Raw genomic sequence first — 12,719 nt, 5'->3', positions numbered from 1 at the left:
TTTCACCAGCTTGCACCTGGTGCTCATATTAAAGTTGTGGGCATCTATGGTGCCTTGATAATTCAAAACCCAATTATATTTTCAATAGAAATTTCCACCAGATGCTAACTTTTTACTTGACTCCAGAAGACCCTGAGAGTGATGTTTTTAATGAGAACTCTACATTGTTCTCTCTTGCTTAAGGAGCATTTGGTAGTTTCCCTTTGATTCCTAGGTTTGACTCTGAGCTGGTGACCTCTTTGGAGAAGGTCTAACATGCTTCTTAAACACCTATGTGTTAGAAGAATATCAAAGAAAAATAAATTGAACATTAGCTAAAAAAAAAAAATAAGTAGTGATAGTATCTGGAAAGAAAGATCATAGCTCCTTGGAGACAGAATGACACAATATGTGACACCTGGGTTTTTCCTTGACTTTTGATCACACCTTCCTTTTCTGCCACTGCTGGCTTCCCATGGGCTCTAGAAGTGGGCGGAAGTGGGTGTGAGCGAATTTGGTATCTAAAAACTTGGAACAATAATGATCTTCTGGAAAGGAGACTGTCTCATTAGTATTTCAAAACTTGGGCCATCAGGCATATGATGACATGATTTCACGGGGAATGAACAATCTGAGGATAAACTCACCTAACTTGAATAAATGCTTCCAGGAAATGACTCAGGGTCTCCAGAGTCCCAGTGACAGTCCTCAACCATTGGTGAAGTGAGGCAGCAGTAGGACCTGAATCCAAGTCTCCTGGCTCCAAGGGGAGGATAGGCCACCTGTGCCCCCACCCAGAGGCTCTCCACCCTGTCAGGTCTAACTAAGCATGTAGCTGCCACCACAATAGAAAATCAAACAAGCCAGTAAGTCCTCTTTCCCTGAGCATGACATTAATAATGTGAGTCACATAACAATATATTTCTCATTTTGATTTGCTTAATTATTATAAAAACCTTACCCTCCCTCCTAAACCACTTTAGCATCATTTGGTGCCAGGCTTCCTTGGAATTATGCAAATATTTACCTTATAAGGATGTCTCTTACCTTTATTATTATTATGTAAGAATATATGGAATTATATCTTAAAGCATTTTAATAACACGATCTCCCAACAATTCTCTCACTACACAGAATTAAGTGTATTCACAGTAACTAAATGAAAATGACCGACTATAAATCAAGAGTACATGATATATTCATTTTGTCAAACTACATTTAACTGTTTTATTTGGATTTCACCTTCTCAGGATGGTACCTTCTATGATTGATTCTTGATTTTTTGAATACATTCTGATTTGAAAACTCAGACTGAGATAACATTCCATGCTTTGCCATAACACTCAGAATATATTAAGCTCCTAAAATTTTCTTGCTACTGGATGCTGGTATTTTCTAGGATATGGTGGAACTTTAATTTGCTACAGACAGAAATAATTACTATTTCAAAATATAGTATTTAAAGTAATTAGCAATTCCTATAAACATATAAGTCCTTTCTTTCCCCCAAGTTGTCCATTCAATTTCTGATTTTGACTGACATATTTTTGTTACTTTTTGGCTGGTATAATCACCCCACTCTCTGAGTTTATTTCTCGAAGGATGCATGGATTAAATAGGGTAGCTTGTCCATAGCAGTTTGGGTCAAGCTGTACATTATGTGAGATGCTAATGGCCCCGAGCTTCTGTCAGTAACATTTTTCCCCCCAGAAAAGCAACAGCAATTTTCCTAGTGACTATGTGACATATATTTGCTGGAATTGAAATTACACAGCTGGCGGTCACAACATAGTGGCAGTGGCTAAGGTTGTATACATGATTTGCATACTGTTTAGGATGGATGGATGACACTTTTTTAAAAATGCCACGTGTTGAGAAACACTGGTAACTGTATGATACTATAGTCAGTACAGTAGAGCAGTTATTGCTAGTCTGAGGGTCAAGAAGATGGGCTAAGACTCAAACTTTATTTTAATCAGACCTTGGAAAGAAATATGGAAAAAGCTTTTAAAAACAACAAATTAAGTACTATGCACTTAGGAGTTGAGATTGGTTGCCCCTTAGAACTGTTTCAAGCCGCTTTAGACTGTATTTAGTGTTGTTGTCTTTTTTGAGTTAGGACTAAGAGGCTGGCTCTCAAGGGCAGTGTGCCAGGTCCAGTTTCGCATTAGCTATTTCATATCTGTTCAGGCTAATGAATCCATTGATTGGATAATCACAAAATCAAGGGACTAGCAGAATCTGATGGGCTCATAATACTAGATGAAATGTGTCATAGAGCCACAACATGTCTATGTGTTGAATTTATATATCAAGAATATAAACATGGCATTTTTCTTTCACTGACTAGCTTATTTCACTTAGTATAATGCTCTCCAGTTCCATCCATGCTGCTGCAAATGACAAGAATACCACATGATATCACTCATTTATGGATAATAAAGAAAATTATAACCTGATGAACAAAAAGATAGATACAGAGGCAGAGAAGCATCGAACAGACTGTCAAATTACAGCGGGAAGGCTGGGGAGGGTTGCAGGGGGAGGTAAGAGATGAACCGAAGGACTTGTATGCATGCATATAAGCATAACCAATGGACAATGGACTCAAGATACTGCGGGGGGGGGTGAGGGCATGTGCGGTGGGGTAGGGGAGGCTGGGGGAAAGTCAATGGGGAAAAAAAGGAGACATATGTACTACTATTTGTAATACTTTAAACAATAAAATAAAATTTAAAAAAATGAAAATAAAAATCAATAAAAAAGAATATAAACATGGTATCTTCTAGCCTTTTGCAGAATGTTCTGCTGACTATTTTCTTTGCTCCCCATATTCATTCTCTGCCCTTTACACCATATAGACTGTGTCACAAGAGTCCCTTCTATTTGTTTTCTGATTGGATTTGGCTATTAGGACGCACAGGAAGGGCAGGAGAAAGCGAGAGGGGAGAGAGGTCCTATTTATTCCTCTGCTCCTGCCATGCCTCTTGACTCTGCTGGTACTATTCCCTACACTTTCCTTCAGGGCTGAGGGTGGCAAGGGTTTCAGTCTGTTGCTGTTCCCTGTGAACCTCAGCAGGCATCATTTATTCCATTAATCTTTGTAAATAGTACCTCAAATTCCCTTCAGTTCAACTCTTTTGAGAAGAATCTATTTCCATTCTGAACCATGATACAGATACAAACAAAAACTGGGATTTTATTTGATAAGTACTTAAAATTAGCAACAGTTAATACCCAAAATGTTAGTTATCCACTCAATACTTTAAAATTAATTTCCTAAATTTTACTCAATTAATTCTTCTCAAACTGACTCTGGAAATGTTAAGAACAACAATATTTCACATTTCACTGTGGTTCAGAGCCTTTGGCATAAAACTTTTAGGTGGCACTTTCACCACCTCTTTCTTTCTTTGGTTGTTATTGTGTTTGCCTTATTTCTTTCCTATCTTCAAACAAGGAAGTATAGGCTTATAAAAAGGGCAATCAATTAAAATCCTAGGTGTTTTCAGACAGCTAATTCAGTACATAATAACTAATCTTTCTGAAAAACAACAATCCAGCAGTGACCAAATTTGTTTCAGTAGATCCAAAAGCCTGGTTCTCAATTTTAATATAATTATACCAGAGGCCTGGTGCACAAAATTCGTGCATGGGGGTGTCTGTCCCTCAGCCCAGCCTGCACCCTCTCCAATCTGGGACCCCTAGAGAGATGTCGGACTGCCCATTAGGCCCGATCCTACCTGGGCAGTCGGACATCCCTCTCACAATCCAGGACTGCTGGCTCCCAACTCCTCGCCTGCCTGCCTTCCTGATTGCCCCTAACCACTTTTGCCTGCCATCCTGATCACCCCCTAACCACTCCCCTGCCAGCCTGATTGATGCCTAACTGCTCCCCTGCCAGCCTGTTTGCCCCTAACTGCCCTCCCCTGAAGACCTGGTCACCTCTAACTGCCCTCCCCTGGAGGCCTGGTCACCCCCAACTGCTCTCCTCTGCAGGCCTGGGTCCCCCACAACTGACCTTCCCTGCAGGCCCAGTCACCCCCCAACTCCCCTCCTCTGCTGGCCTGGTCACCCCTAACTGCCCTCCCCTGCAGGCTTGATCACTACCAACTGCCCTTCCTTGCAGGCCTGGTCCCTCCCAACTGCCCTGCCCTGCTGGCCATCTTGTGGCGGCCATCTTGTGTCCACCTGGGGGCAGTCATCTTTGATCACATGGGGGCAGTCATCGCATGTGTTGGAGTGACGGTCAATTTGCATGTTATTCTTTTATTAGATAGGATTAGATAGGATAGAGGCCTGGTGCACGGGTGGGGGCCGGCCGGCTGGTTTGCCCTGAAGGGTGTCCTGGATCAGGTTGGGGGTTCCCTTGGGGTGTGGGGCAGCCTGGGTGAGGGGCCTGTGGTGGTTTGCAGGCCAGCCATGCCCCCAGTGACCCAAGTGGAGGCCCTGGTATCTGGGATTTATTTATCTTCTATAATTGAAACTTTGTAGCCTTGAGCGGAGGCCTGGGCTGGCCAGGGCAGGCGGAAAGCTTGGCTTCCTCCATTGCCAGGGAAACCCAAGCCTCCTGCTCTCTCTGTAGCTGCAGCCATGTTGGTTGGGTTAATTTGCATACTCTCTCCTGATTGGCTGATGGGCCTGGCTTGTGGGTGTAGCAGAGGTATGGTCAATTTGCATATTGCTCTTTTATTAGATAGGATTTTTGCTTATTTTTTGTTATTCAATTTTACTGAATTATTATTAAAAATGTGACCTTTCTATGCTTTTTAAAATTGATTTCAGAGAGGAAAGGAGAAGGAGAGAGAGATAGAAACATTAATGATGAGAGAGAATCATTGACTGGCTGCCTCATGCATGCCCCCTACTGGGGATTGAGCCCACAATCCCAGCAGGTGCCCTTGACCAGAATAGAACCTGAAACTTTTCAGTCTGCAGGCCAACGCTCTATCCACTGACCAAACCGGCTAGGACTATACTTTTTAATGTACAGGATTATCTTTACCATATGGTTCAGATCAATATTTATAATTATTCCTTGGGCATATATAACAAATGTATATTACCATTCAGCAAATATAAGTTATTTTATTATTTGTTCCGGATTTCTGTGGATTTTTCCTCTAGTATTCAGTCTAGTTGATAAACAGACATTGATATAGTCATAATATTTTTCATCAATTTTATCATTTTTAATATTTTTTGTTTTAATATTCAGATGCTATATAGTTTGGTGCATGTATGTTCACTAGATTTTATTATGAGTTTATCACATCTTTATAAGTTGTTTTCACTTTGCAATTCCTTTTGACCATGCTTAGTGCTTCTGCATGAAATTCCACTTCATCTCACATTTGCTTCTCAATTCCACTCTTTGTGTTCTTTGTATGTGCCGTCACTAGTGTATCTATTCCTTTAATTTCAACATTTACTTCATTAATATTAGTGTCTCATAAACATCACATCAATATTTTATCTTTGTTTACTACAAACTTGAATTTTTATTCTTTTCAAAGAAACCCATTGTGCTTACATGTAGAGCTAGATTGGTAGAGTTGATTTATCTCATTTTAATTTTACTCTTTCTTATTTTTATATACTTTCCATGTATTAAAACTTATCCCCTCTCCTAACCTCATAATAAAATGTTTATTATTTTAGTGTCAAAAATGAAATATCCAATATAATCCCAAGATACACTATTTTATCTCTGCTTTCCTTACTCTCTAATAAAGGGGGAGTTTGAGTACATCAAATATTAATTAAATATATTTTAAGTACAACTGCCCGTACAAAGGAAATATATTTATTGACTCAGAGAGAAGAGATAACAATCCTACATTTTAAAATACCAAATAGAGAGAACAAGGATATTACAAATCATGCATCTTACTTTAGGAGCTTTATTGAGGGGATGGATTTAAATAAATCTGGATATTCATGATGATACTGCCCTAAGAGTAGTGGAATTAGACAGATTATAGAGAAAATAAACTAACATGTAAGTTAAGTGGTTTCAAGATCACTATACTATTTTATTCTTATATCTTCTTCCTTTTCTATGGCAAACCTTGATGAATATTCAAGGAAATTTTATTTTTATAAATTAAGGAATAAAATGCTCCACTGATTTCTAATGTAGAAATTATCAAGATAATGTAAGTTTTAATGATTTAATTTTTAGCTTTTTATAGGATTTTATTGAAATAAGTTAAGATAATCTTATGATTTATTAATGTGAGGCTCATTTCAATTCAGCACTTTTATTTTACATCTCAACCACTCTGGTTGAAAAATATGTAATTAAGTGGAGGTAAAGAAATCTTTAAATACTCTATTGAGATTAATACAGCAATATAAAATTGCTAAATATAGAATTGTAAAAAGTGTATTACACTTAAACAGTAGCATATATTGCACCCGCTTTCCTATTTTGTTATATAATTGCTATATGGCTTATAACCTCTACCAACAATAATCTGTAGGAGTAAAGCATTGTCAATTAATTTTAAAGCAGACACTGAGTTGATTAAACACAAAAAATGATGTGTTCATACAATGTGCTGGTCTAGAGGCTAAAATGGTTATCAGAGAATTATTGAGAATCACCATTACATCAGTAATTGGTGAAAATAATCATTACATCAGTAATTGGTGAAAACATTAGATGCCAATTACTGATTTAAGAGCATTTACAATCTCATGTGAGTTGGGGAGGGGTAATGTGGGAAGGAAGTAGATGAGAGAGAAGCGAAATACATAAAATAAGTATAAACATATCTAGAAGTCTTATTCGATATGTCTCATAATATTAATTATATTAGAAAAATAATGGCATGATACTCTTTTAATTGTCTTCGAATATAATTGTCACTTGACTTACTTTCACTTGTGGAATAATCCTGTGGATCAAGTATTCCAGATTCCTGCAGCGATCTAATACAGGAGTCCACCAGCTCCAGACCTGTTGTGAGTTCGTCTTCGATATCTTTTTGACCATCTGAAATTGTAGTATTTTAAAGTCATAAACATGAGATGATATTAAAGCTTAAGGCAATCACTTAAAAATCAAAAGTACCCTAAATGAACATATGACCTCTATGAAGTTCTCACTCAGTATCATAGTGTAATCTTTAGTCAATCAGTGTTAAAAGCTAAACTCCCCCCTCCCCCAATTCCATGTGCACATGAAGGACAGAAAGTGACTAGGGAATTGTGAGAACTTAGGTCCCATGAAAGTGTGAGCTATCACAACAACTTCATTTAATTTTAGTGTTATGGTGTTGTCATGTTCATTTTCATAAGTCTCTTCTTAAAGTTCACAAGGAAATTAATCAATAGAGACACATGTAATAAGTGTTCATCAAGAAGGCATACTTGGCCCAACTGACCTGGCTCAGTGGTTGAGCATTGACCTATGAACCAGGAGGTCATAGTTCAATTCTCATCAAGGCATATGCCTGGGTTGTAGGCTTGATCCCTGGTGTGGGGCATGCAGGAGGCAGCCAATCAATGATCCTCTCTCATCAATGATTTTTTTTTCTCTCTCTCTCCCTCTTCCTTCCTCTCTGAAATCAATAAATCAATAAAAATGTATTTTTTTTAACAAAGAAAGCTTACTTTACCTTGTGACTGCCAGTGAAACTGCTCTTCTGCTGAACTGTAAGAAAGAGAACACATAGGTATAATGCATGGATTAGAAACAAAAGGACCCTACACCGCAAGACACAAAGGCATTAGCGTAGTAATGGTGGCTCCCTGGCACTTGCTTTAATTTCTTACTGAGAAAAGAGACCTCATTTTGATACAATCTTAACTTTAATCCATTTGATGTACACCTCTTTTGATTCACAGGTATTAGCAGATTATAAATGGATATTGTCCAGTGATTTTCAAAAGAACAGCTCAATTTTCACAAAGCCAAACATATTACACTTGTTCCTTATAATAGTTTTTATATACATGCAGTTCAACCCAATTTTAGTGCTTTTAAAATACAAGTCTGAAAAGTTTCATGTAGACTTTGTGAGGCAGTTTAAAAAAGAAATAACACTCCTCTTTTTCATTATAAGGATGATAAAATAAACCTATACCTTCTTGTAGACATATCAGGTGAACTGTTCCTTTAAGCTGATTATTAGAGTTTACATTAAGTAATTTAAAAATTATAACACTTTACCACCAATTGAATATGCAGTTCCCAAATTCTCACTGTATACATTCATTTTATAAAATGACCCCAGTATGCATATGTTCATATGCATAATATACCAAAGATATTGTGCAGAATGCAACTATGTAGACAACATAGATTCATTTTGAATGCTTTATTAAATATATGCGTAAGTTTAAAATGTCTAAATATAATAAATTCATTATATACACAAGTACTTCCAATATGCCCCATTTAATATGTTAATAATTGAGAAATCTAGATGCCAATCACTGACAGGCATCACTTCCAGAATGATTTTCTACACTTATTTCACTGCATCTTTTACTCTGATCAAGTAGCTTCCATGAATAGCTCATCAGTGTCCCAACAGCAAGTGGATTTTAGAACTCTAATCTATACCTTGGAGATGACTTCTGAATACATTTACAGGAGGAAAAATAAATTATGGCATAAATCAGGGTTCAGAAAACCCATGATTGATATAAATGAATACATGAGTAATCCCTTAAGAGACATACAACTTTTACAGGGTATATTGCTCTGAAGCCAATGCATGTGAGCAAACTTGAAAATGGTTTTACAATGATGAGAGCTATAGACATTAAATACATGAAATGATAACATTCCAAAGTCAGTCCAGTGCAACTTTTTTTTTTTTGCATTAAAAAGATGTAACATTATATAGCAGTACCATCTATTTACAAAGCTTAACACTTAAAACAGAATTGTCATCCTATAATCAATATTTTAAAAACTGCAGAGCATGTTCATTTAATAGGTGATGCTAATATAGAAGTAGAAAATACTTCCATACTTTCGGAATGATGTCCCTCTCTCCTCATAGATATGTCCACATCAAATCCCTAGAAATGAAGAATCGTTACTGGAAAAAACGGTTTTGCAGATGTAATTAAAGAACTTTGGATGAGATAGTCCTGAATCCAGTGATAAGTGTCCTTATGAGAGATAGAAGAGGAGAGAGACACAGAGAAGGCCAGGGAGGATGGAAGCAGAGATTGGAGTTATGCCTCCACAAGCCAAGGAATGCCTGGAGCCATGGGGACCGTGAAGAGATAAGAAAGGATCCTTCTCTGGAGCCTTCATAGGGTTCACAGCCCTGCTGACACACCTTGACTTTGAACTTCTCCTCCCCCTCAAACTGCGAGAGAATAAGTTTCTTTTGTTTTAAGCCTCACAATTGCGGTGATTTGTTAATGGCAGTCCCAGGAAACTGACATTATTTTTCTGATACAATAAAAATGTTCTGTTATATCCTCCAGGATTTACTACTACATTCCTTTTATCAGTGCAGCCCTTTTGTCAGTACTTACTGTATACCAGGTCTCTGCTAATTCACAACAATCACACATTTATTTTGGCAGATGGAGAATAACAGGCTTATTGATGCTAACTAACTTGACCACAGGGATCTTAAGGAACTCAGTAGGGGATTAAACTAATTGGTTCAACTCCAAAAGTCACATTCCTACCTCCTAAGCGACAGCTATAGAGAGAAACACACTCAGGTTAGTTCCCACCCAATGCAGTAAGAGTGAGCCAGTCACTGGAAGCTTCTCTCAGGGCTCACCGAAGTCCCACACTTCTCTCTCTGCAGGCACAAGGAAGACCACACTTCCTGCCCCCTTGCACAGAGACTGAGCCATGTGAAAGTCTGTGAGAAGGGACAAGTGCCATCTCCTGCTCCAGGCAGAGAAAGGCAGGAATGCGATCTTCATGCTCTCATTCCCTGTTAAGCCCTGTGTTGAGATGGGTCCCTCAGTAACCACGTAAAAGAAAGATCTCCGCCAACCCATACAAGACAAAGCATGGATAAGAAACAAACCAATGTTCATTAAAACTCTGCTGTTGGAAGGTTGTTTCCGTAGAATAAATGTCACACTGAATAATACAGAAATGTGCCATCACCTGCCGGCGTGGCTCAGTGGTTGAGCACCAATCTATGAACTAAGAGGTCACGGTACATGCCTAGGTTGCCTGCTCAATCCCCAATAAGGGGCATCTGATCAGTGATTCTCTCTCATCATTGATGTTTCTATTTCTCTCTCCCTCTCCTTTCCTCTCTGATATCTATCTATCTATCTATCTATCTATCTATCTATCTATCTATCTATCATCTATCTACTTTAAAAGTGCCATCATTTATATTCATAAGGCATTTCCTGCTTCTTTCTCTTCATTTCCACACATTGAGCTGGGAGATGTCTTGTACCCATCCTCAGAGATTTAGCCTCATCGACAATAATGGGTGATTTCATAATACTTACTTTTTGTTCATGTCTTTCAAAAGTGTTTCTATTTTAAGATGCAACAGAAGAAAGAAGAAGCATTTTTTTATTACAATTAGAAAATACCATTGGCAGTGACTAAAAAACTATTCTCTCCAAGCAGAAGGGCATTCCTTTGGGGCAGTCAAAGAGCATTAATCACATAAATGGTTTTCTGATTCCATTGGTGCAGTTAAAATGCATTAAAAGTATGAATGATCACAGAAAGTGGAAGTCCCAAGAGAGACCTGGTTTGGATTTTATTTCCTCTGATTGTACACTTTACTCTTTCTGTTAGGGGATTCTATTATAATTGCATAGTTTATGCATTAATCCCTTCTCTTAAAAACTGCTCTGAGGTGGGTGCTTTTTAAAAAGCAAACAGGCTATTTATGCATTCAATGAACATGGATTATGCCTGTGTCTCCAACCCTCTTATTTCAGGTGTTTAGGAATTACTCATGAAGAACTTTCTCCCAATAATATTAGCCAATTTACTATAACATAAAAGTCATTTTTGAAGCTGTTGTAACTACATTCATGTTCCATTTCAAGAAATAAAGTTGGCTTTCATTACAAAATGCTATTTATTGAAATAGAAGTCATTGTACAGAAATATATAAACGTAATTTAGATCATTCCAAATGTATTTAATCATAACTATGTTTAAGTTTCAGAATCCAAATATTGTGAGAAAAAATGTGTAACAAAGACTATCATAAGTAACATTAACCTTTAACTATATACCTAAATATGTACGTAAATCAGTGATGTTAAGAAAGAGTTTCAAAAACAAAGTATGAAAAGGACCAATTTTAGTAGCTAATACTTACATAACTCTCACTTTATACCAGGCAATATGGTAGATGATCTTCTTGTCAAGTCTTTTAAGAGAAGTAATACATTCCCATTTTACAGATAATGAAACTGAGGTAAAATATGTTAAGGAACTTGCTGGGGTTTGCAGAGCTAGCAAGTAGTAGAGCCAGAATTCTGACCCTGCCATTTGGTACTAGAGGTCACTTTCTCAGCTGCCATTCTATCCACATAGTTGGCTGCATCAAAAGTACACTCCTAGGTGATAAAAACTAAAACATAAACACCAGAAATCAAGTTGTAAAACAAGTCACATCCTAGGAGAAGCTATTTGCAATGCAATTAACATACAAAGAGTTCGTTTTCAGAACATACAAAGAACTCTTACAAAGTAATAAGACAGAGATTAAGAGATCAAATAGAAGAGAGGTCAACAAATATATGTATAGCTGAGGCATAGAAAAATCAATAAGGGATGGTGACTGAACACATTAAAAAAATACTCAACCCTATTAGGAATCGGAGGAATGAAAATTAGCCATGAGATACCTCTTTGTACTCTAGGCTGTCTAACAATTAGGAAGTCTGACAGTACACAGTGTTGGGAGGGGGTAGGGAAATAAGAATTGTCATACATTGTACATCGGGGAGTAAATTCAGGAAACTCTTGGGTGAGCTATGAGACAATGCCTGGCAATGTCTTACATGCAAATACCCAACCACCCAGCAGTCTTCTCTGGGTAGAGCCTCCAGTGAAACCCATGTACCTGAGCCCAGGAGACTGTACAGGACTGTTCATGCCTTCATGTCCACAGTAACAAAACAATGGAACAACCTAAGTGATCAGCAATAGGGGAATAGAAACATATACTGATATGATTACATATCATATATGACATACATCTAGATTAAATTATTCATCAGTTAAAATAAGTGTGAGAATAAACAAGTCATCTTTTCTGTCAAAGAACAGTTTAGACAGCCACCATTTTGGACTGTGTAATTTGGCAGGCAGCTGCCATGTTGGCCGCATGGCTTGCAGCTCCCCTGGGGGCCGCCATCTTGAAACTGCAAAGGCCAACCCCTCCCTTCAAACTAGCCAATTAAGAAAGACTATGAGCCTGAGCTCCAATCAAGTGTGAGGGGCAGGTCATGTGCGTCAGGATTAAAATGCCAAGCAGACCGCCTGCTCAGTGTGAGCGTGCTTCCGGACCATGTGTTGCGCACCCTTCTACGTAGAAGTAAAGATATTTGCCTTGTTGCCTGGCTCCTGAGTATGTTTTGTGTTCTACCAGGACCCCTGAATTTGGGGGCTCGTCTTATTTCTTACATAAGTTAGCCAGATACTACATATATATCAACATGGGTAGTTCTCAAAAACAAAAATAGAGTAGAAAGCGCAACTTACACATAAGAAATGTACTGCGTGATCCCAATAATCATATATATATATATATATATAT

The 12,719-nt window shown here is 37.8% G+C and overlaps 1 protein-coding gene across 2 annotated transcripts in view; it reads right to left on the bottom strand.

Moving 5' to 3' along the window:
- CTNND2 (catenin delta 2) overlaps nt 1–12,719 on the bottom strand; it is a gene marked incomplete at its 3' end in the record, with an annotated part of 782,663 nt that overhangs the window by 346,125 nt on the left and 423,819 nt on the right. For both annotated transcript variants that reach the window (XM_079800721.1, XM_079800722.1), the window contains exons 4-5: nt 7,605–7,639; nt 6,863–6,979 (exon numbers count right to left, since the gene is read on the bottom strand). In XM_079800721.1, the coding sequence (XP_079656847.1) occupies nt 6,863–6,979; nt 7,605–7,639 (152 nt within the window). The remainder of the gene's footprint in view (nt 1–6,862; nt 6,980–7,604; nt 7,640–12,719) is intronic.

The sequence above is a fragment of the Cnephaeus nilssonii genome, assembly GCF_951640355.1.
Source record: "Cnephaeus nilssonii genome assembly, chromosome: 2".
Taxonomy (NCBI): Eukaryota; Metazoa; Chordata; class Mammalia; order Chiroptera; family Vespertilionidae; genus Cnephaeus; species Cnephaeus nilssonii.
Note: the sequence above shows the minus strand (reverse complement) of the source record. Positions and strands in the feature narration are given on the sequence as shown.